The sequence below is a fragment of the Terrapene carolina genome, unplaced genomic scaffold (assembly GCF_002925995.2).
Source record: "Terrapene carolina triunguis isolate 2854851 unplaced genomic scaffold, T_m_triunguis-2.0 Scaffold210, whole genome shotgun sequence".
In the NCBI taxonomy this organism is placed as follows: Eukaryota; Metazoa; Chordata; order Testudines; family Emydidae; genus Terrapene; species Terrapene triunguis.
This window is the reverse complement of record NW_020664561.1, coordinates 3,817,831-3,840,923: the sequence shown is the minus strand read 5'-3', so window position 1 is coordinate 3,840,923 and position 23,093 is coordinate 3,817,831. Positions and strand designations below refer to the sequence as shown.

The 23,093-nt window shown below is 52.5% G+C and overlaps 1 protein-coding gene across 1 annotated transcript in view; it reads right to left on the bottom strand.

Moving 5' to 3' along the window:
• The window catches only part of LOC112107391 (myomegalin-like), a 146,602-nt gene that overhangs the window by 108,285 nt on the left and 15,224 nt on the right, over positions 1-23,093 (bottom strand). Inside the window, exons 10-18 of the mRNA XM_024201076.2 lie at positions 21,637-21,831; positions 20,296-20,442; positions 17,274-17,355; positions 16,526-16,617; positions 15,090-15,206; positions 14,240-14,377; positions 13,798-13,910; positions 12,808-12,935; positions 22-104 (exon numbers count right to left, since the gene is read on the bottom strand). Of these exons, the coding sequence (XP_024056844.1) occupies positions 22-104; positions 12,808-12,935; positions 13,798-13,910; positions 14,240-14,377; positions 15,090-15,206; positions 16,526-16,617; positions 17,274-17,355; positions 20,296-20,442; positions 21,637-21,831 (1,095 nt within the window). The remainder of the gene's footprint in view (positions 1-21; positions 105-12,807; positions 12,936-13,797; positions 13,911-14,239; positions 14,378-15,089; positions 15,207-16,525; positions 16,618-17,273; positions 17,356-20,295; positions 20,443-21,636; positions 21,832-23,093) is intronic.

The window sequence follows — 23,093 nt, the reverse complement described above, 5'->3', positions numbered from 1 at the left end:
CGGTGCATCTCTTGGACTCACCTGCTGGCTCGCGGCGCTGGGCGGCGCCTCCCCCTCGACGCTGTCAGCGCTGCCATCCTTGGCGTCCTCCCGTCCAGGCTCACCTAGCAGAGACACCAGGCCATGAAGCACTCAGAGCAAGAACAACCCAGGCTCTTCCAGCCTCATCAGAGTTTCCACTAGCCCAGCCGCTCTGCAGGCACCCAGTGTGGGGAATGCCGCCAAGACCCCACAGTGGCTAGAAACAAAGGACTGAGCCAGGCCAGCTGCTCCCACCCTGGGGCATGGACCCATTCCCTCCCTGCGCCAGGCACCCCCATAGGGCTCTGGAGGCCAGTCCCTGTCCCTGTGAGACAGCGTCCCACTGGGAAAGCCCTCACAGCTGGGGCTGCACACGCTGCAGGGAAGTCTACCTGCACTCCCCGAATGGCCTCTGGGCCTGGAGCAGCAGTAAGTGAGGCTGACCCAGCCCTGCCCAGGAAAATACCCACCCCAGCAATCCGTGCCCCATGGTGCCCTCTGACACAGCCAGTCACCGGCAAGCTAGGCCCAGTTCCTGGCTTCCCAGAGACTCAGAGCCATGGGCCTTTCTGCAGAAGATGCCCTGTGCACATTCCTGCCCTTTCCCAGCAAGCAAAAGCTGCATGCACCCCAACCCCCACCCCACACACACACACAATGCCATGCATGAGGCCCATTCCCACCCAGCTCCCTGCAGTTCCCCCCATGCCTGGATGGCCTCTCCTTCCTGCAGGAAGCCTGAGAGGGAAGGCACGCAGCTCCCAAGCTGGGTTCCCTGTAAGCTGCATGGTCACGACACCACGCAGCAGCCTATTTTGCGCCATGCAGGCACTCAGGGAACCCGCCCGGGGACCCACTGTGGCTGGGAGAGGGGCACCCTTCCCCTGGTCCCAACCTAGCCCGACCCCCAACCTGCCATGGCCGGGGCGGCCCCCCAGCCCCAACTATGCCACAGCCTGGACCTGCCGCAGCTGGTGCCCTCCTACCCTGGCCCGAACGCGGCTGGGGTGGCACGACGCGGATCCAGCCGCAGCCAGGGCGGCGTGTTGCAGCCCGGACCCAACTGCGGCTGGGGCAGCGCGGTGCGAACCTAGGCGGCCGTGCCCAGATCCAGCTGCGACGGCCCAGCCCGGACCTGTCGCAGGGCACCCCTCCCTGAACGTAGCCCCGGCTGGACCTGCGGGATTTGGGTGGGGGGGCGCCTATTCTGCAACCCCAGTCCCGAAGCTGCTGCAGTGGGGAGAGGTGCCTCTCCCCCTGCCAGCCCAGGTGCTGTTGCGGGGAGTCCTCTCTCCCAGCTGTAGCCCCAGAGCACCCTCCCGCACCTCAAACTCCTCATCCCCGGCCCCACCCCAGAGTCGGCACCCCCAGCCGGAGCCTTCACCCCCTGCACCCCAACCCTCTGCCCCAGCCCTCACCCCCAGCTGGAGCACTCACACCCCTGCACCCAACCCTCTGCCCCAGCCCTGAGCCCCTCCCACACTCCGAACCCCTCGGCCTCACCCCCACCACATTCATTCTGTTATGTGCACCGATATGAAGGTGAGGTGTCACACATCACCTCCATATTGGTGCACATAACAAAATTCATTCCACACATGTGTGGGAAAAATTAGAGGGAACACTGCTCCCAAGGCCGTGGGGAGGGTGCTTGACAGGCAAGGACTCCAGTGTAGCACGTGCTGCGGACCCAGGGAGACTGCACGACCTAGTTACTGTGCAACAACAAGCAGAATAAATCTGCAGACACCACCGATCAGCCAAAAGGGGTCTGGTCCAAAAGGGAGAGGGGAAGTGATGAATAGGGGACCCAATGGAACCCCAACCAAATGACCTTTGCAATAACCCTCTGGGTCAGGACTGGAGCTGTCAGGTGCTACTGCAGTACTGATGGATAATAATAATAATTGTGTTACAAGCTCTCTGCTCCCTGATGCCCTCACCCCTGACAGCTCACCGCACAGCCAAGGGCTTCTCTCAGCCTCTGGGCACTCTTCTGCCCAACAGGACCAAGCCTCACAACCATCAAGGCGCCGCCAGACTCTGCTCTGCCTGTCAATTGTGGTTCCTGACACCGGCTGCCTAGAGCTTGGCAAGACCCATCAGGACAGGAAGGGAAAAGCCAGGAACTGACGGGTCACCGGCTGATCCCAGGGCTGCAAAGAGCCCAGCAACAGGCCATTGCTGGGAGTGAACATCTTAGGGAGGTTTGGAGTCAGCCGCAGGAAATAGCAGCGCTGGGCCTGAGCCTCAACCCCGGTGCAAATCAGCACGACTCCACTGCCTTTGACAGATCAACACCGACTCCCACGTGCCGTGGACTTGGCTCCACCTGCTCCAATATCAGCAGCAAAGAGGGAGGTTACAGGATAGAGTGAACCTCACAGGAAGCCATCCTCAAATACCGGCCATGGCTGGCTAGTGACCCCAGCAGATACCCAACCACCTAAGCATCAGTGCTGCATGCTGTCCATCGCCCCCAGGCTGGATCGCCCATGTTTAGCACCAACAGCGCTGAGGGCAGAGCGCTGGAGGAGAGTGCTGTCCTGGCCATGCGGCGGCAGGGCTCTCCTCCCTCCACAGGCTGGCAGGGCAAGGTGCTGGCAGCAGAGCATGGTGTGGTTACTCTGCTTTAGTCCTGTTGGCTCAGCCAGAGCCAGGCTGCCTCTGGCCTATCCCAGATTCTCCTATGGATTGTGAGGAGAGGGCAACAGCCACTTCCAGCTCCAGAACCGGGAGGTCAGACACGGGGCAGTGCCCAGCCCTGCACCACAGAGGGTGCTGAGGGAGACCCCCTGGTCTGTCCCACAAGGAGGGTCCAGGGCTTTATCTGAGCCTAGTTGGGGGATATGTTAATGGGAGAGGAGACCCTGCAGCCTGGGCCAAGGTTGACTGCCCTGCCCTCTGCACGTGAAGCACTGCGGCTATGGGGAGTGGCCTGTTGGGCAGCAGGACAGAGCCACCCTCAGTTGCTGGAGCAGGGTGGGATGCAGTTACCTCTGCTGACCACGGCATGCCAAGCGCTCTCCAGCCCTTCCCACTTCCACAGGACCAGAGCTGGCCAGTGGGCTGCCAAGTCTGGGATCCACCCTCTGCCATTAAAGCAATACCGGGGATTTCAGGGGAAGGCAACGCCTCTCACATAGCACCTGGCTAATTGTCAGTGCCACACATGGTGAGAACTGCTGCCTGGCCTCAGCAGAAGAAAAACTGATGCCCTGAAGCATTAGATTTGATTACATTTATTTTAGCTCCTTGTCCATAAACTCAGATTCTAGACTCTGACCTACAGGCAGTGAATTCAGAAACTGTGTGAAGAGAGCTTTTCTTTGCTCTGAATGTAACGCCATTTAAGCAGGAAAACTCCCTGGTTCTTGCAATGTGAGGCAGAATGAGCAGAGGGACCAGTCGAGCTTCTAAACTTCCCTTCATGAGGTTCAGTATCTCAATCGAGTCTCCTCCAAGCCTCCTTTTTCTCCCCACCGAGGCTTTGAAGCCCATCTTGGGACAGGCACCATTTCAGTTAATTTTTTCTTACAAGTCTATCAAAGCTGAGCCCAGTTCTGCCCCTCTTTCAAGGTACTCATGCATCCTAGCTAACTGTACACTGGCCAGGTGCTCTCTGGAGCCACCTCCAATAGCTTCTCCATCGCTATCCTCAGAGGATCCCACCAATTCAGAGACCATCAATAGAGCTGAAAAATTCAGTCTATTGTCGCTAACGTGCCTTGCCAGGCACTTCCCTTCTGCCTTCTAGTGTCATTAGCGAACTCCCCCAACTCAAAAGCTCTGCTGCCTTCTCCAATCAGTCTATTTCAATGGCTTGCGTTCCTTTGCTCCCACTAGAGTTACGGTTGCAAAAGTTTCCACAGATCTCCCTGTTTTCACATGCCCAGAACTTTCTGCAGCAGCCATTCTCCATGCTGATGGAGAAATCCTGGCTCCGCTGAACTCAAAACTTACTTCAACAGCATCAAGATTGCATTGCACCATTAGTCTCGGCACTGGGCTATCCTCTCCCCCATTTTTTAATGTGGGCAGAGCCCCTTAGGGAGTTTTTCCATATATGAGTGTAAGTAAAATACACTTTTTGGACTTCAAGGCAAACATAAGAACAGCCGTAGTGGCTCAGACCAGAGATCCATCTAGCCCAGTATCCTGTCTTCCAACGCTGCCCAGTGCCAGATGCTACTGAGGGAGTGAACAGAACAGGGCAATTTATCGAGTGATCCATGCCCAGTTATCCAATCCCAGCTTCTGGCAGACAGGTTTAGGGATTATTTAGGGAAAATTTGGATGGCTCTTGTTTGAAGCAGGGCTTTAGCAGCCAGTGCTGAGCACTGTCCGGTTGAGGATGGACTTGCCATGTATTCTGGATAGGCCAAATATTTCGCAGACCGCCTATATTTACAAATGGTAGAGAGGCTTTATTACAAAATACTCAATGCTATTTTTATCCTTCCATGCTAAGGTGCTTGACTCAGGCCTGCTGCCCTCTGCACTAACCAGCCTATATACTTCTTGTTTGGAGGGGTCCATACACAGCAGGACAGACCCCCCAGGAAGGGGCGTATGGGTGCCAGTGAGTTTAAGCTGTCTCTCTCAGCTGGCTGTGGGCTGCTGTGCAGATCAAACTTGCCTGAGCTCAGAGCATTCTGACCACCACACCCCCTCTTGCTCCTCGCATACCCCTAGGCGGGGGATGAGAGGGGACAGCAAAGGTCCATACACTGGCCCTGCACTGGGGGAATCCCCTGGGGGCTTCCCCCCCCCCACCTTCAGACCCCCATGTCCCACTGGAGTGGCACATAGGAGCTGTAGCAGCCAGGGCCCTGAACCTGTCCCAGGATTCCTGCTGCTGTCTAAGTGGAGTCATGAGGGACCATCTCCTCTCTGTTCCATCACAGTCATATAGGCAGCGCCAATTCTCACTGGTGCTTCCCAGCCATCTCAGATACAAACCTGTCTGCCCACTCGAGTCCCCCACTCTTTTTTGGCATTACCCTTTCCCCATAGCTCACTCCCATGAAATAGGTGGGTCTCTGGTTAGTTTGCCCAAGATGCATTAGAGCTGCATTCTCCAGATCAAGTCTTTGTTTAAAATGGCCTGTGTGCCATTCTAACAGCTCTAACAGCAGCCGATTTGCACATGGCCTGCCAGTACAGTACCACTGCAAATTTCAGGGTCATTTCCTGCTAGTCCAGCTCATTCATAAAACCAGCCCTAACACTGATCCCTGCAGCACCCTACTAGAAACCACCTCCCAGCCCCAGCGGCTGCCGTTTCTATCTTTTGGTTCTCTCCGTGCTAGGGTCCAACTCATGCCAGCTACTAGTTTAGACGTGGTTGTTACCAGCAGGACTCTGCTGCAGTTTCTTTGAGCAGTGAGAACTCTCTCTCTCTCCCTCTCATACCCATATAAGTACAGCCTGTTGCAGGCTACCTGGGGTATTGGATGTCTCGAAACAAAGCGCTATACCGGCATTCTGAGGATTCATTGCTTGAAATCCCCCCGCTACTTATTGCTCTTGGTTCCAATATCCCTTCCATCTTTACCGATCTTTTTCCTCTTAATAACTGGTCCAACATTTTCCTAGGGAAAGAAGCTGAACTTACCAGCTGGTAATTGGCAGGGCTGCTCTCCTTTTCCTGACTTGAAGATTGGATCCATACTGGCTTTTCCCCATGCTTGTTCAAAGAGTTAGCCATGATTCAGTAAACTTGTTAATTTGCCTATTAGTCTAGGATGCAGGTGACTTGGACTCACTGGCATATTCTGCAAAGCATTCCCTCTCTGCTCTGCAGAGATCACTAATTATCAGAAGGGTTTCCTTTACCGCCTAATAGGCCAAACAAGTTTACATAGTGAGATTTTAAAAAGCAGCTTCCTAGCCCCAACATATTCAATACTCTAATTTATTTGCCCCCCTAGTGTATTAGCAAAGCCCTCTTTTGGCTAGCCTGGCATTGCTCTGCCCCTCTGCAAGCCGTGAACAAGCCCCGCCCAGAGTCTCTTTGAACTTCACATCCTGGAGCAGCCCTTTGCAAAGCTGCGGCAGCGCGTCGTGTTCCTTGCACCTTCCTGCACGGCGTAGAGCATCGTTTGCACTAGGCGCGAGCTCTGCCAGGTTCCCCTTCAGCACAGGTAGGTTACGACTCCTGCCATTGTGCTGGGCTTGCTGGATGCTGCAGTTTCCCCATGTTTGCTCTCCTGCCCGGCCGCACTCAGGGAGCCTGATCCTCCCCAGGGCCCTCCTCCAGCCAAACCTGCGAGAAAGAGCCTCTCACCATTCCCCTCTCACTGCTCCATCAGGTGGTGGGGCTCCCTCTGTGGGATGAGTCAGCTGAGCATCTCCCACCTCGGCAGATCCCACACGATCCACTGGGAGCCCTGTCCCTAGGTGAATGGCTCTGAGGCAGCTGTATTATCAGGGTCTCTCGAGTAATTTCCTCTGGGACCCCCAGCAGGTTGGGAGCATACAAGGCCCCCAGTGTATTCTCCCTGGCTCCTGGGCCTTAGGAAAAGGTGAGAGCTCTCCCAATCTCAGCATATTTCAGGATCAAGCCCCACAGTGAATATTCATATCTTCACACATTCATATCTTCACCCTTCCCTTCTGACCCTCAGCCAATACCAGCCAGCCCTGATGATTTACTGCACCCAAGCTTCCCCTGGCTGCTCCAGAAACTCCTCTTTAGAGGCTTCAGTCTTTGGCAAGGCAACACTGGGATGATTTTCACCATTGTCTGAAGAGTCATGCCAATAAATCCATCTAATTGCAATGCTTCCATTTCCATGGCCCCTGGGAACGTAGGGTCCCGCACCCAGGCAGCCTGCTGGCTTCCTACCACTAGGACGGCTGTTTCTGGAGAAGAGCAAAGGGGCAGTATCCTGCTGCTGGGGCTAGCGAGGTGCTAGTTTGGCCACACTCTTAGAGCAACCTCAAGGCTCTCCTAACCTGCTCCCCTGGCCACTCCGTAACCAGGAATAGCTGGAGGGATGCGCTGCTTTGGTCACACCCCCTTTAGCATGTCACAGGGGAGGGGGGCTGCAAGAGGGCACCTGACTGAGCTGCTACATGGGTTCTCTGCACATTGGGTTTTCCTCCTGCACAGAGGGGAAAGCCCAGACAACTAAACCAGCTTTATGAGCCTTCGGCACCTCCACAGCACCCACGAGTCAGGCCCATCGCTTTTACTGGCTTTCCTGTGCTTCCGCAAACTCTCTGCACCTCTGCTACAGTGTCTTAGCTAGCCTCCCGCAGAGCTCACCACCTGTCTGGCAGGCACCAATATGGGGGGCTAAAAAGCAGGCAGACAAGGTTTCAAATTGCTTTGCAAAACCTTGCCCTCTGAGATTGCACTTGTAGCACCTAACACAAGAGGACTTAGAGCGGTAGCAGCAAAAGGCCTGTTCTGCTCCCAGCAGGAGCAGGCCCAGTTTTGTGATTTCCCTCATCTCTTAACATATTCGGACCCTTGAAGCAGTTTCAGCTGGTGCACATCAACGCAGCTCCCCTGAGAGCAATGGGGCTGCACGGAGGCACACCAGCCAAGCTGGCCCCTTGTGGCTACTGCACCTGGGAAGCCTGCAGTGCACCAGTTGTGTCCTTCTGAAATTAATAGGCAGCATGTTTACAACAAACAAAAGGAAGTATTTTTTCCACACAACACACAGTCAACCTGTGGCACTCCTTGCCAGAGGATGTTGTGAAGGCCAAGACTATAATAGAGTTCAAAAAAGAACTAGATAAGTTAATGAAGGGTAGGTCCATCAATGGCTATTAGCCAGGATGGGCAGGGATGGTGTCCCTAGCCCTGTTTGCCAGAAACTGGGAATAGGCAACAGGGGATGGATCACTTGATGATTACTTGTTCTGTTCATTCCCTTTGGGGCATCTGGCATTGGCCAGTTGGAAGACAGGATACTGGGCTAGATTGACGTTTGGTCTGATGCAGTATGGCCATTCTTATGTTCTGACCCCTGGGATTTTTAAAGCAATAGACCCCAGCCCTTGGTCATCTCCAGTATGGAGTGATCTTTCCATACCATGTACAGCTCCTTTTTATACAGCACAGCTCGTCCTCCCCAGCAGCCTAACCTAGCTCTCTCACACAGCCGGGAGACAGGGTCACCCAACGGCATGAGATGCTCACAACACTGACCTCCTCTTACCAAGCCAAGTATTTCAGCTGGCTCAGTTGAAGTTTTAAGCTTCCAGCTTTAGCATAAAGACACTTCCTGCCGAATATTGCCACCGCCTTAGTCTGAGCCCCATTGAGTTGCAACCCTGCTTTTAGGGAAGGGGACGGCTGGGGAAACCAATGCTTGTCTCAGAACATCCTTCAGATTCACTCTCTGACACACACGTGCTGAGACCCACCCATACTCCAGTGGAGTACTGCTCGGTTGGGACTCTGTCTGCTCTTATTTAGCACATCCATGAACGATGAGGGAAGAGCAAACAGAGCTGTGATAGACCCCCCCCCCCACAGATGACAGCGGCTAGCGGGGATGTGGCCTACGCTCCAGCGGAAACAGAAATCACTCAAAAGGTCCCTTCCAAGGTTAGAAACGTGGTCAGGCAATAACACAAGGAGAGGCAGCTCTGAAAAATGAAAAACAAAGACAGCTGGAAGGGAGAAAAGTATCTAATGGGAGGTTAAGGCAACAGGAACACAAGTATGAGATGGGATGAGTGTGCAATAGGATGGGGCTGCAAAGGAAAACCCAATGGGATTGGGAGCTGCATGTGCAGAGCAGGGAGGTATGGGAGTCTGGTGTGTGTGAAACTAGTCTATTGTGTCTGACAGAAAGTGGTGAGGAATTAACAGGCAATCACCAGAGAGAACTACTGAGAAGTGGAGCAAGGAGAAAAGGAATGCAACTGAGCAGGGCGCTGGAAATGTCGCTGCAGCTGGGGCTGCCTAATGCCCAGCATAATTGGGCCTGGGCCTGACGTAAAAGGATTCTTTGTAGCAGAAGAGCCCAATATGCATCGCTTCTCTTTAGGTGACAAAAAAGAGGGAACTTGGTAGGAGTCTACCAACACCTGAAGGGTGCAAACACCCTGCAGAGAGGGGAATTATCCAGGCCAGGGGAGGAGAAGGAGCAACAGTTTTTAAAAAAGGAGAATTGAAACAATCAGGAAGACAGGCCTGCCAGGGCGATCTGTCCTTAGACCATGAAATAGACTTCCTGGGACAGCAGCTCCATCACTGTTGGTATTTACACCGGCCTGGACAAAGCACTGATGCTACATCACAGGGAAGAACTCCAGAGAGAGGATGGCAGTGGATGGGCTAAAAATAACCTACCAGGTAACTGTTAGGTCACGTATTTGGTCCCTTCTGGCCTTGGAATCTATGAATCTCTCCATCTTTGCCATCTCTGGGTCTAATTCCCTCTGCCTTGCACCAGTGTAGCAAGTGTAAACGCTGCTATTCTGAGTGGGAAGCATGGCACCCCCACTCTGGCTGGCACAAGAGACTAAGAGCAGTCTGTACTGCTACAGGTGGCTAGAGGTAACGCAAACAGACTCTGGAGATAGCACCTTTTAACAAGGAGAGACCTCTCTCGGCCTGTGGGTCAGCTAGTCAATATACTGGCCATTTATTTGCAGCTACAAAGGAATGTTTAGACTCCACCATCTATCTTTGCAATGGCTTCTGGGATAACCTGGAAACCAGGACTGGCACAAGCATTGTCCCTCGACACAGCTAGAGGCCTGCATACTCTGCTCCCCGCTGCCCTCAGGAGGTCACTGTTGGTGGCCAGCAATTCAATTTTTGATCCAAAAAATGGGGAGGGATCAGAAGATTGGAGAAAAGCAAACGCTCCACCCTGTCCCCCCCAAGGAAAGAAAAGGGATCTGGCCATTCTCCTTCTGTGCCCTGACAGTAAAATAATGGAGCATGGGGGAAAGCACTACACATCTCACAGCTATTGGAATCATGAGCAAGCAGGAACCAAGATTTTGCCACACAAAGCTGAATGCTTTTTTCACTAGGCTCAGTGGCTGAAGGGGATGCAGCAGATGCGCTATATTTGGACTTATAAAGCATGCGATACTCTCTCATGTCACCATACTCTTAGAACTGAAGTCAGCTTTGGTATAAATACTAGTATGTGGACAGAAAGCGGTCAGAACGGCCATCCAGAAAGGCTAATGACACAGGTTATGCTAACCCACACAACAGCAGTGCAGGATGCAATGGGGTGCTGCAGGGACTAGTCTTAGCTACAGCCTATCTTTATCGATGCTGGGAATGGGGGCACAGGCAGCCCAGGAATGAAATTCAGATGAAACTAAAATGCGGGAGGGTCAGGAGGGAGATGTACTCCAGGCAGAAAATACAAGGTTCAGAGGATTGAAAACCTAGTGGCCAGGGGACTAGCCCAGGACTGAGAAAACCCTAGTTCAGTCCCCTGCTCTGCAACAGACTTCCTGAATGACCTTGGGCAAGTCACTTAATCTCTGTCAGTTCCCCAGCTGCAGAATAGGGCTAACAGCACTGCCCGACCTCCCAGGGAGTTATGAGGATAACTGCTAAAAGGATTTGTAAAAAATCCTTTACATAGAGCTTGGAAAGAACTAAGCTAACATCGGGGGGAAACAGTCCAAACCCCAGCTCCAGGGTATGCTGGGAGGCCAGGATGCTGAAAGAAGCAAATCAGACACAAGACTGCAGCATGACAAAACTGGAAAAAGAAAACAATGCAGTGACAGCTCAGGGCTGCATATGTAAAAGCATCATCACATCACCTGTCCATTAGGCCATGCCAATACGACTTCATTCTGTTCTGGGCACCTTACCAGATATTGATGAAGTGGAGAGAGAGTCAGTTCAGAGAGGGGTGATAGAGTTAGCAGGGTAATGGACTAAGGAGGAAAGATTAAAAGAGCTACATCTGTCTGGGATGGCAAAGGGGGAACACAACAGTAATATCTGCAGGATGTAAACAGCACACGCAGAGAGAGAGGAGAGTGTGATACACAGATGTAACTAAGAGTGATGGGATGAAATTAAGAAAGGAGAAATCTAGATTAAATATTAAGAGAAACTTCCTTTCAATGAAATGTATTAGGCTGCGAAAGCAGCCCCCAGAGTAGCAGTGGAATGGCTATCAATCAGCACATTCAAACAGTAGCAAACACGCATTGGAAAAATCCTGAATTGGCCAGGGGGAGATGGCCTGGACACACCTAGCCAGGGCTTTTCCATCCCTGCCTAGAACTCAAGGGTGGAAAGCACACAGGAGGGAAGAGGGTTAAAACACATGAATGGTTTGGTCTCCTCCTGACAGAAGCGTGAGAGCTGCTCTATCCCTTCTACATGAATGAGGCAGTGTGCAGGGAACGAGGACACCGAAGGGAACTGCAGCTCCTCAGCCCAGGTTGCTCTGCCATCCCAGGTTGAGGCCTCATGTTATTGCTCACTGTTGAGAGGTTGGTCCAGATAAGCACACGTAAGAGACGGAGAGTGGGTGGCTAAGCGATGTACTGGATCTAGTCCCACCCATGCTCACAGAAAACATAAGAAGTGGTAGATTTCCCCTCTGCCACTCAAAGGATGGCTGCTGAAAAGCTGGTGTGGGAAATCCCTGCTGGTTTGGCTCTCCTGGTTTACGGCAGTAGGAATACCTTTATGAAAGAGAAACTGAGGCCCTGGAATAGACATTGCACTCATGAATGGAAATGCCCACTTGCAAAATAGCATAGAGCCGCATATGCCCAGAGGGGTCCTGCAGCCTGACCTCAAGTGTTCAAAGCAGCGCAAAGAACTAGGGTCTACTCGTCACGGACTAGAGGGGCATGCACAAGCTGAGAACACGGAGCAGAGTCGTCATGGCCCATTCCACCCTGAGAGGAACACGTCCTGCCAGGTCAGACTGGGCTTTGTCACTCCCAACCCCTCTCAGCCTCAGCCTTTTGTCCTTGAGAGGCTGGGAACTCTTTCCTTTTGCTGCACAGAGGAGCTTGCTGATGATGACAACCCACGGGGACAAAGCTTAGCCCAGGACGAATGAGTCATGTTCCAAGGCTGGCAGAGAGACTGTCTCAACCACAGAAATGGAAGAGATTCCAGTCAGGGCTTCCACAGGAGCTGGATCCGGCTGTAGGCTAAAACGGGTCATTTCATTGTTAGGCCAAGAATCAACATCAGTGATACAGCGACTACCAAAAAAGGCCCTCCTCTCTGGCTGCCACTGTCCTTGTCAAAGGGCCTAGCTCTGTCTGCAAGGGAGAACTTGCTTCTCCCCAGACACTTTGCTCTCTCTTTACTCTGTCATGCGGTTGCGGAGGCAGCCGTTGTCCTATGAGCAGCACTTAACTGACTGGGAAGGATTTGGAGGAAAATAAAAATACACACCCATGCATTTGTGAGATGGCACAGAACATTTAAAATCGCTTTCACAGGGAGGGAATCTTTATTTGGCCCATTGGGAGAGGAACAAAGGGAGGAGTAGGAGAAGGATGGAGGTGGATCAACTAAAATGGAATGACTCAAATGTGCAAATATATTTCATAACCTCCCCTGAAGGACCAGAGACAGGTACATAGACGAGACACACATGGGTTGCACGGATCGCCATTTCCAGGGCAGCTCTAAATGCACCACTCCTATCACATCATTAGTAACAAGTCAACCCTCCCAGAGTCAGTCAGCCAGGCTTGCTCGGTTAGTGACCAGTTTCCATCCAGGGCAGGTGGCAGGGTGAAGGCCAGAGCTCAGAAGGCATGCTGGGGTAGGACTCTCTCTCACACTCTGCTGTTCCCCACCTCCAAAGGCGCCCAGGGTCTCCAGCCTGCGCAAATGCTCCATGCTTCTGCCAAGAGCCTCTTCCAGTCGTCCACGGAGCGCCTGGGCCCCCTCCAGCTCCGCCCGCAGAGTCTGGCCTCTCTCGGGGCTAATTAGACACGTCATACAGAAAGGGAAGAGGGTTAGACAGGCTTCACGGAATGTCCACACCAGTAAGGAGACAGAGCGGTGCTGGCTCATGTCTAACCACCACTTACTCAGAGCACTGCTCATCCGTGCTCCAAAGGTAGATCCAGCATCGGCTCCTTCCGCTTCTCTTCTAACTTTGACCAGAACCAGCTGCAGGTGCCGGGCCCCAGCACCCACCCCCCACATGGGTCAGGCACAGACTCGTACACCCACGGAGCAGTTCCCCCAGACTCACCCCCAATCCCCTGGGAAGTCAGGGCAGGGACAGTGGCTTCCTGGCCGTCGCTAGTTATCACCACTGAATCAAATACCAAGAGAAACTCCATGTGTGCGTGGTTCCTTCAGCCCCGCAGACTGCTCAGCTCCCCGCCCCACCAAGGCTCGCGTGGTGGAGGGTAGCAACGTCAGTCATGCTGTCATGGAGGGGAATGACCTGGACAAACTACTAGAAGCCCCAAGCAATTTTCAGATCAATGATTTAACAAAGGGACATGCAGCCTCTCTGAGATGTCAGGAAGCAAGGGAGGGGAAGCCAAGGGGGCGGGGAGAAATCAAGGGGAGAGGAGAATCTGAAAGGAGCATTAGAGCTCTGGGGTGTCATTAACTCCTGCTGTCTTGCCTGACTCATGTGATCTCCTCTGCCATGGGAAGGACGCTGCCTTTAATCAGCCACTCCCCAGCAGCAGCCCACTGAACAATTCCCTGCTCACACAGGCTCACGGACACCCTAGTACTTCAACTTTTCCCTTTGAACAAGTCCCCCAGAGGGAGTGCAGCTCCTCCACCTCGCAGGACCACACGGCAGCATGAGGGCCCCCTACCTGTCTGGGTGAGCGTGGAACTTCACCAGACTGCTGTACAGCTGCCTTTCTGCTTGCAGAGCTTCATTCAGGCGACTCTTCTCCGCCACCAGCCCTTCCAGCATCAGCAACAGCTGGGGAGAGCGGAGGCAAAAAGCAACAGGCAGAGGTAGGAGCTGAGCAGAGTCCAGCCAAGAGACTGGAGTTGGTCATGTCAGGGACATGGAGATGAGGGGCTGACCTCCGCCCGTGCGTGGGATCCAAACCACCTCTCTGTGCCATAAAGAGGATCTGAGCCCCTCTTATACCTGCACGTACACTGGCACACTCTCTCCCAGGCAACAGCATTACAGTGCAGAACTGGCAATAGAGAATTAACTAACTGCAGGAACTGGAAACAGGCCTGAGCCTGCAGCCCATGAGATATCCCCTCTGCGGGAGATTTCATCAGAGCATGCGCTACCTGTTGCCGTCTGTTCCCTGTAGCCTCCTGTCCTCGTGACTCTGCTGTGGCTACTTTCTCCCGAAGCACCAGGACTTCTTGGGTCAGTCGTTCCACAGCTGGGATTTCTTCAGGATCAACCAGCTGCATCTGCAGGTCCTGAAAGCCAAGGAGAGCAGAGTTGGCTGGAGATCAGCAACAGGAGACACCCCTTGAATCGATGCAAGCTGGAATTAATCAGTGCAAGCTGGAATTACAAAGATCCCTAGAGACATCACAGATTAGGGTCACCAACAAGGGGAACTCCTATCCCTTCCAAGGGTGAGCCAGACAATTCAGAAAAAAACCACACTCGGGGGTGTGCAGCACCAACATCCCAGAGCAAGCCTTACTGTTGCTTTGTGCTAACAGGAGCCTGACTCAAGACTCCAGACAGGATGCAAGGCACCCTGCACGCTCCAGAACTCCTAAACAAGGTCCAGGATGCACAGCAAGGGCACTCCAGGAATAACAAGATCCCCAAATGAGCATCTGAGCAAAATGATGGGAGACTCCTACATAATGAGATGTCAGATGGAGCCCTGGGTTCCCAACTCTTCGTGTTTTACAGGAACCATGGAGTGAGGCCCAGGATGCCAAGCCCGAGATGTTACAAGATCCATGCGTGAGATCTCGAATACAGCTCAGGAGTCTCCTCATACATCCACCTCGTTGCTGATCTCCATGGAAACCTGGCTTCCTGTTTCTGACATTTTACAGTACACTGGAAGCCAGCTAGAAGCCTCGAGGTGGGGGGAACTGGAGGTTGTTCACTAGCATCCCTGGGCAGAGATGATCAGACAGTATGTCAGGAGAACTGTAGAGATCCCACCTTTATAAGGTCCTCCTTGCTCTGGATGTTCCTGGTCAGGGACTCAATATCTGAGGCCTGCACCTGCAGCTCCTCCTCCTGTGCCGTCACCACAGACTGAAGAGAAGAGAGCTCCAACTACAGAGCAGAGACCACGGGGTCAGTGAAAGCTCCGCAACCCAGACACATGCCATAAACCCTCCATGCCACTGCCTCAATCATCCCACCCTCATGCCCCTAATCTGTGGTGCTGGCCAGAGTCGTGAGTGGCCTCCTTCACTCAGTGCAACACTACTACACGCTGTACGATGCCTCTATCTGAGGCTAAAGACAACATTTCTGAGAAAGGGGGAGGAGGACCAAACTGGGCCCAGGAAGGAAACTTTCCTTCAGTCTCATCAAGTCAGCACTGCAATCCCATAACCAGACCCTTTGTTCACCCCTCCATCAAGAGAGGTGCCTGTGGAGTTGATGGAGGGGAAATGGAAATAAAGGACCCACATCAGTCTGTCAGCTTCATGACTTTGACACCACATGGGGACAATCCCTAGTCCAGTGGTTCTCAACCTATTTATCATTGTGGGCTGTGTTGGGCTGCAGGTTGAGATCCACAGCGTGCCTCCCCCCCAAACCTCCCTCCACAGATCCCTATGCCCAGCACCTCCTGCCCAGAGACCCCTTCACAGAGTGGGGCCAGGAGTGGAGCCCTGGGCAGGATGGCAGTGACCCCGGACCCCGCTGTGCAGGATCGGGTTGCAGGGCAGCCGGGTGGCAGCCCGGACCCCAACCCTGTGGGGCTAGCCGGCAGCTCCGACACCAACCACAGCCCTCCCCAGGCCGGCTGGCAGCCCCGGGCTGGCTGGACCACCCGGACCCCACCGCGCTAGGTGGCCAGGCAGCCAGGAACCTGGACCCCATGTGGCCCAGCGGCCCACGGGTTGAGAATCGCTGCCCTAGTCAGTAGTGAGCATAAAGGTCGCTACACCGGAAACCAGAGCATCCCCGGGATAAAGCATAGGCCAGCTACTCACAAATGTAATGATCTAGATGGTTTCCATTTAGGAAATAAGCTACCTCTGGGGTGGAACAAAGCAGCAATTTAACAGTGCACTGCTCGTGACAGGACGTGAAAAAGAAACTATATCCAACAAAAAATGCAAGAGGAATAGGGAGGCTGAATGTAATCGCCAGAGCTGAAAATCTGACCAGGACACCAGGGCTAGCACCTTCCATTCCCATGCAGGGTCCTTACCAGAAACCAAATAATAATTAATACTCAGTGCTTCCAAGCTCCATTGTGCTGGGCACTATACAAACACTGAGCAAGAGACAGCCCGTTCCCCACAGGGTGGGAGTATGAACATAGCATGGCTGTTTGAAGGCAGGCCAGGCTGGATTTGGTCTCGAGTGAAACAAGCCTCAGACTGCAGACGCTCAGGGTCTCGCCACAAACTCACCCTGCTTTCTCTTTCCTTTCTTGCCATTAGCTCCAGTTCCTCTCTGGCATTAACAAGCTCCTTCTCCAGCTCGGCAGCCGTCTCCAACGGGCCTGGAGAGGAAACCACAGCCCCAAAAGTTACATTAACGCAGGGCTTGAATTATCTACCAGACACACCCTGGTTTTCTAACTGCAAGCATTAGAAACAGAATCTTTTCCAAATTAGAGCTCAAATCCTGAACAAGTTGATGGCATTTGCACCCCTACCACGGAGATGGATTTTTCAAGGCCTTTTCTAATGCTCCTGCTCCCATAGTGATCCTCAACTACCAGCCGCCCCAGCTAGAGTCCATTCCCATTCCTGATGCTCTCCCCTCCAGAGTCCAGAATCCAGTGGCCTTAGCCCTGGGAAGAGTTCCAAGTATCCCCACCTGCCCTCCCAGATTAACCGCACTCCTCCCAGTCAAGGAGGGCAGAACATTCTGATTAGCCCAGTGATCAGCAAACACCAGCTCCCCCTCCCACACCAGCTTCCTCCACTCAGCACTGGAGTCCAGAACCCGTCAGTGATTCCCAAGCACCAGTCTCCCATCCCAAATCCAAGCCACAGTCATTGAGTGCCCCAAGTTTTATCCCCAGCCTCACAACCCTGGGGAAGGATGACTCCAGTCAATACTCCTGGTTAAAGTTCTTTGGTGTCTTTGCAGGTTGTTTGTCACGAGACAGTTCTCCCCATGGCAAAAGCCTTGGGTCACCTTCGTACTGACCTTTCTCCATCCTGTATTTGCTGTCCTCTCCCTTGGAGATTCCGGTAGCAGTAGCGTTCCCGCAACCTCCTGGCAGTAATTCCTGAAAACACAAAATGATTCCTGGTTTTCCCCCCTTAGAGATCACCCTGTGCACCCTGCACAGTTTAGACCCTTCCGCCCACCTCCAAGCCTCACCGCCCAGCGCTGAGACCAAACACGACACATGCTCCTGTACTGGTGTCACACAGACCATTGGCCAGATGGGGTTTTCAATTATGGGGGAGCTGACCAGAGGCCTGCAAGATTTTGGGGATCTCAGAACCCAGAGGAATGGAGGGAGACAAGCACAAATGGGCTGAGAGCTTAAATCTGGTGTGAGAAACAAGCTTGGGAAGTCAGGAAAGGGACTCCAAAGAGAGAGGCGTCCAGAGCAGGAAAAGGAAAAGAGGTTCTTGGCCACTATGTTTGGGTTGCACCAAGGGGGACTAAGTAGCAGGGACACTAGAGAAGAGACAGCAGCAACAGTGCAAGAGATAAGAGAATGGTCTAGGGCAGTGGTCCCCAACCTTTTTCGTCTGGCGGGTGCCAGACGATGAGCCACCGAGGACCATGGCCGGCAGACAAGCATCCGCTGAAATGCCGCCGAGAAGCGGCAACGTCAAGAGGTGTCGCCGCCAAAAATCAGCAGCATTTCGGCGGCGACGCCTCTTGATGACGCTGCTTCTCGGCGGATGCTTGTCCGCCAGCCAGTACACGGGCGCACATAGATGCATTGGTGCCCGCGGGCACCGCGTTGGGGGACCACTGGTCTAGGGCTTTAATAGCTAGAATGAAGAGGAAAGGATGAACCGAAGCTGCTGTCATGAAAAAGTGGCAGGATTTAGCAATGGTCTGGATGCAGAAGGCACACAGAGGAATCAAATATGCCCACAGGCTGTATGCATGGGCAACAGTGCCAGGCCGGGGGATTTTCCATGATGGGTACCAATCTTCCAACAGAGCCTTGCCTTCTTCCAGACACCTGCTAAATCGGACACCCTGGGGGTGCTGGCAGTGAGCACGACAGTAAAGGTTACAAAGCCACTCCCAAGTCAGCCCTGTTTACACTCCCCCAGAGCCCTCTGAAGAACTTTTCTAGGCTGAGCCACACTAGCTAGCTACATAGCAGAGATATTTCTCTGTGCAACTCAGCATCGAGAATTCAGAGTTAACAGTGGAGCTCAGCCCAAATGCACGATTTTGGAAAGGTTAAGGAAAGTCTCTCCAGCTCATTGTGAGATATTGGGGAGTAGAGACAAACCACCGATGGCCTATTAGCTCCTTCCAGCCTAAACTCCATGATTCTAAACTCTATGACATGTTTTACAACTTTAAACAAAAATTAGACGTTTGTTCACCAAGAAACCATTGAAATGGTTCCAACAAAAGCAGCCTGGCTTATGCTCAGTGACAAAGGGTGCGACGTTGCACTCTGTAATGTTTTATGGAAATATGCTTACAAGTGTAAATATGATGTAACTGGAATATGCTTTATGCAAAAAGTTTCTTGTAAGGTATCATTACAAAAGGTTATAATCTACTGAGTGTGTTCATCCTATTTGTTTGCATGTATTATTTCTATGTCTGGAGTTAGGAGAATAAGACATAAACTTGTACTACTGATGTAAACACATTAAGTGGAAGCCTTTAAGGGTGCTTCAGAATCAATGAACTGTGAATGGGTTTGTTTACTTGCAAGCGTTCGTTCCTGTAAACCAGCCCAGGAAGAATGGTAGAATCCATCTTAAACCTGGTGCTTTTCCATTTAGAAGGAGGGGTGGGGATCTAGAGAGACAAAAGATTCCCACCTTGTGCCAAAGCTATAAAAGGGGGTGGAAGAGAACAAAAGAGGTGGCCAGTCATGAAAACCCCCTAGTTACCACCTGGGCTGGAACTAACAAGGACTGTACCAGGGGAAAGGATTGGGCCCAGACTAGGAAGGCATCTAGTCTGTGAAAGAAGCTTATTGGAACATCTCTGAGGGCGAGATTTTACCTGTAAACAGTTTCTTAATGTATTAGTCTTAGACTTGCGTGTTTTTGCTTTATTTTGTTTGGTGACTTACTTTGTTCTGTCTGTTATTACTTGAAACCACTTTAATCCTACTTTTAATACTGAATAAAATCACTTTTGCTTTATTAATTAAGAGTAAGTGATTAATATCTGGGGGAGCAAACAGCCGTGCATCTCTCTCTATCAGTGTTATAGAGGGCGGACAATTTAGGAGTTTACCCTGTATAAGCTTTATACTGAGTAAAACTGATTTATTTGGGGTTTGGATCCCATTGAGAGCTGGGTGTCTGGGTGCTGGAGGCAGGTGACCTGCTGAGCAGTTTTTGGTTAAAGCCTGCAGCTTTGGGGGCGCGGATCAGACCTGGGTCTATGTTGCAGCAGGCTAGCGTGTCTGGCTCAACAAGGCAGGGTTCTGGAGTCCCAAGCTGGCAGGGAAAATGGGCTCAGAGGTAACTTCAGCACATCAGGTGACAGTTCCAAGGGAGTCTCTGTGAGAGAACCCGTCGCAAAGGGGTTCCTAGCAAAGCTGATTTAAAAACACTTGACAATTGAGGATGAATACTCCAATACTGCCCACACAAGCAGCGTCTGCTCTCAGCTGATCTGTGGGAAGGAGCTGCTGAGTGACTGAGAAAAAGCTGTGGGGTTCAGATCAGGATGTTCTGATCTCACCTGGACTCCCATTAGCAGGGATGGTCTTTTTGGTTTGTGCCTAGCACAACAGGGTCCAGATCTACGTGTGGGCTCCTAAGCATTATAGCAATACAAATAGTAAATATTAACAGCTGCCAAGGGCTTCCATGTGACACACTCAGTGCTTGATCACTCTTCCCGCACAGTACGTCTCCTCACCCCCCTTCTGGTATCTCTCTGCATTTGCTTTCTTCCCACAGGCCTCTCTCTCTCCCCTGCTGCTACAGCAATCACTTCTCTCCCCCGTCCTGAGGCAGCATGCAAAGGACAGAACAATCCAGTGCACAATTCCTACTTGAAAGGGCTGCTTGTCTTTCTGGAGGAGAAGCCTGCCATCAGCCGCTGTGTTCTTCCCCAGCTCCTTCCCCACCAGCTGCTGGCGCAGGAATTGTACTTCGCCACTCTTTTCTGCCAGAGCCTGCACCATCTTCTCGGCTGCTACCTGACGCAGCGGGAAAGCAAGGCGAGAGGAGAGAAGCAGAGGTGACAAAGAGTTGGGTCTCAGTTGGCTACTGGCCCAAACCCTGGCCCGGACTCCTTGCTCTGGCAACATAAGGACAGATTTACCGATCGCTTGCTGCTGGAGCGGAGATCAGGAGCTTTCCTTTCCAACTCTAACCAGGGACTTTACTATGGGCTTTGTGGCAGCACACACAACAGTCAATGCTACAGCATTGCCATCACAGCCCCCTGCTTTCACTTACCCAGCCTTTGCTGAGTAACTCTTCAGCAGTGCTACCAAACCTTTGACTGGGATGGTGAAAACTCGCCCATGGCATGGGGGCTGCGGAGTGCAGCAATATGGGAGGAGGCCTGGAAGGACAGAGGGGATGAGGATAGAGGATGGGAGCTGGAGGAGAGAAGGGAGGCAAATGCTGTGAGGAGATAGCTGGGAGCTTGGCTTTTTAATCCTGTTAAAAAGGAAAATTCAATGCAAAACTCCAGTGACATTTAAAACTGACTGATCTCAATGCACAGAACACAGGCAATTCTGAGGGTAAGACTCTTGTGGAAACATTAACTCCCTGGTAGTCCACACAATAGTCTTGAATACTAGTTTGACTGTTAAATACAGCTAACATACAATGAACAGAGCTCCCCCCATGCTGTCCCTCCACCCTTCTGATTCTATACAGAGGAGATGGCTCCACCAGGCTATGGGGCTTCCCTCTGGTCGCCTGATGTCACCGCTGTGGGGAAGAGCTCCAGGGTTCACCTTTCCCACGACTGCTGGCCAGGCAGTGGTGGTATGTGTGCACAGAATGCCCCGTGAATGTGCACAAGCCGAGAGCTGCACACCTTCCTCTCCCCAACCCCACAATACGCACATGCAAACCCTGATCTGGGTGCACAAGAAAAGCCCCCAGGTTTCACAACGTAGGCCTGTGGGGCACGTGGACAAGCGAACGGTGCGCTCAGAATTATTACCGTATAATTTCCCACAGACGACGAGTTGATATTTGTAACCTTACTCTGCATTAACATGGGCAAGGGGGGTATTCTCACTGTTATGTGGTTCTGAAACATGAGACACTTCCTGCAGCTCCCCCCGTGGCATCAGAGACTAGAGACCAGTTTCCACACAGCAGACCCATCACAGCCACGCTGGTCAGCGGCTGCTCTGAGCGCAACTCACTCGGCTTCGCTGCTCCCGGGTGCTCATGGCTTGAAGCAGCTCCCGAAGTTCGGTCTCATGTTCTCCAGCCTGTCTGTTCCTGTCACTCAGGAGATCCTGCAGCATCCTCTCCTTCCGCTGGAGACGCAAGCACAGATCCTCTGCAATCTCACTCTGCCCTGGGCCCAGCTTGCAGAGTAAGGTTGCTGTGAGCTCCTAGGGGAAAAGGAGGGAGAAAGGGGTTGAGACATTCCATCTCCATGCTCAGAGAAGCCTGGCACTTTGGGATGAACGGCTGTGCAGCCTGGGAGCACCTCTCTGATCACATGCAGTCACCAGCAAAGAATCAACGCACAGCGAGCATTTATGCCAATGCAGCATTCGAGGGCCTGCCAGGATTCCAGGGAGCAGCTTTCCTGGTTCGCCCCCCTCTTCCTGCAGCACATATGGAAGGGGCTGGGCCATGCATGTCACTCAGAGGCTGACGTGCCTCTGTGCTTCCATTCTGTAGGGAGAGCCTTTGCTTCTACAGAGCCAGTAATTGTTAGTGCTCTCAAATTGAGGACTATGCTAGTTTAGATATTTTTACATTGCCTCTGATTTGCTCCCTCCTCTGAACTGCGGCCAAGAGCACAGAGATTTAAAAAGGTGACACACTGGGGGATCATAGAATCATAGAATATCAGGGTTGGAAGGGACCTCAGGAGGTCATCTAGTCCAACCCCCTGCTCAAAGCAGGACCAATCCCCAACTAAATCATCCCAGCCAGGGCTTTGTCAAGCTGGGCCTTAAAAACCTCCAAGGAAGGAGATTCCACCACCTCCCTAGGTAATGCATTCCAGTGCTTCACCATCCTCCTAGTGAAATAGTGTTTCCTAATATCCAACCTAGACCTCCCCCACTGCAACTTGAGACCATTGCTCCTTGTTCTGTCATCTGCCACCACTGAGAACAGCCGAGCTCCATCCTCTTTGGAACCCCCCCTCAGGTAGTTGAAAGCAGCTATCAAATCCCCCCCCATTCTTCTCTTCTGCAGACTAAACAATCCCAGTTCCCTCAGCCTCTCCTCATAAGTCATGTGCTCCAGACCCCTAATCATTTTTGTTGCCCTCCGCTGGACTCTTTCCAATTTTTCCACATCCTTCTTGTAGTGTGGGGCCCAAAACTGGACACAGTACTCCAGGTGAGGCCTCACCAAAGTCGAATAAAGGGGAACGATCACGTTCCTCGATCTGCTGGCAATGCCCCTACTTATACAGCCCAAAATGCCGTTAGCCTTCTTGGCAACAAGAGCACACTGTTGACTCATATCTAGCTTCTCGTCCACTGTGACCCCTAGGTCCTTTTCTGCAGAACTGCTACCTAACCATTCGGTCCCTAGTCTGTAGCAGTGCATGGGATTCTTCCGTCCTAAGTGCAGGACTCTGCACTTGTCCTTGTTGAACCTCATCAGGTTTCTTTTGGCCCAATCCTCCAAT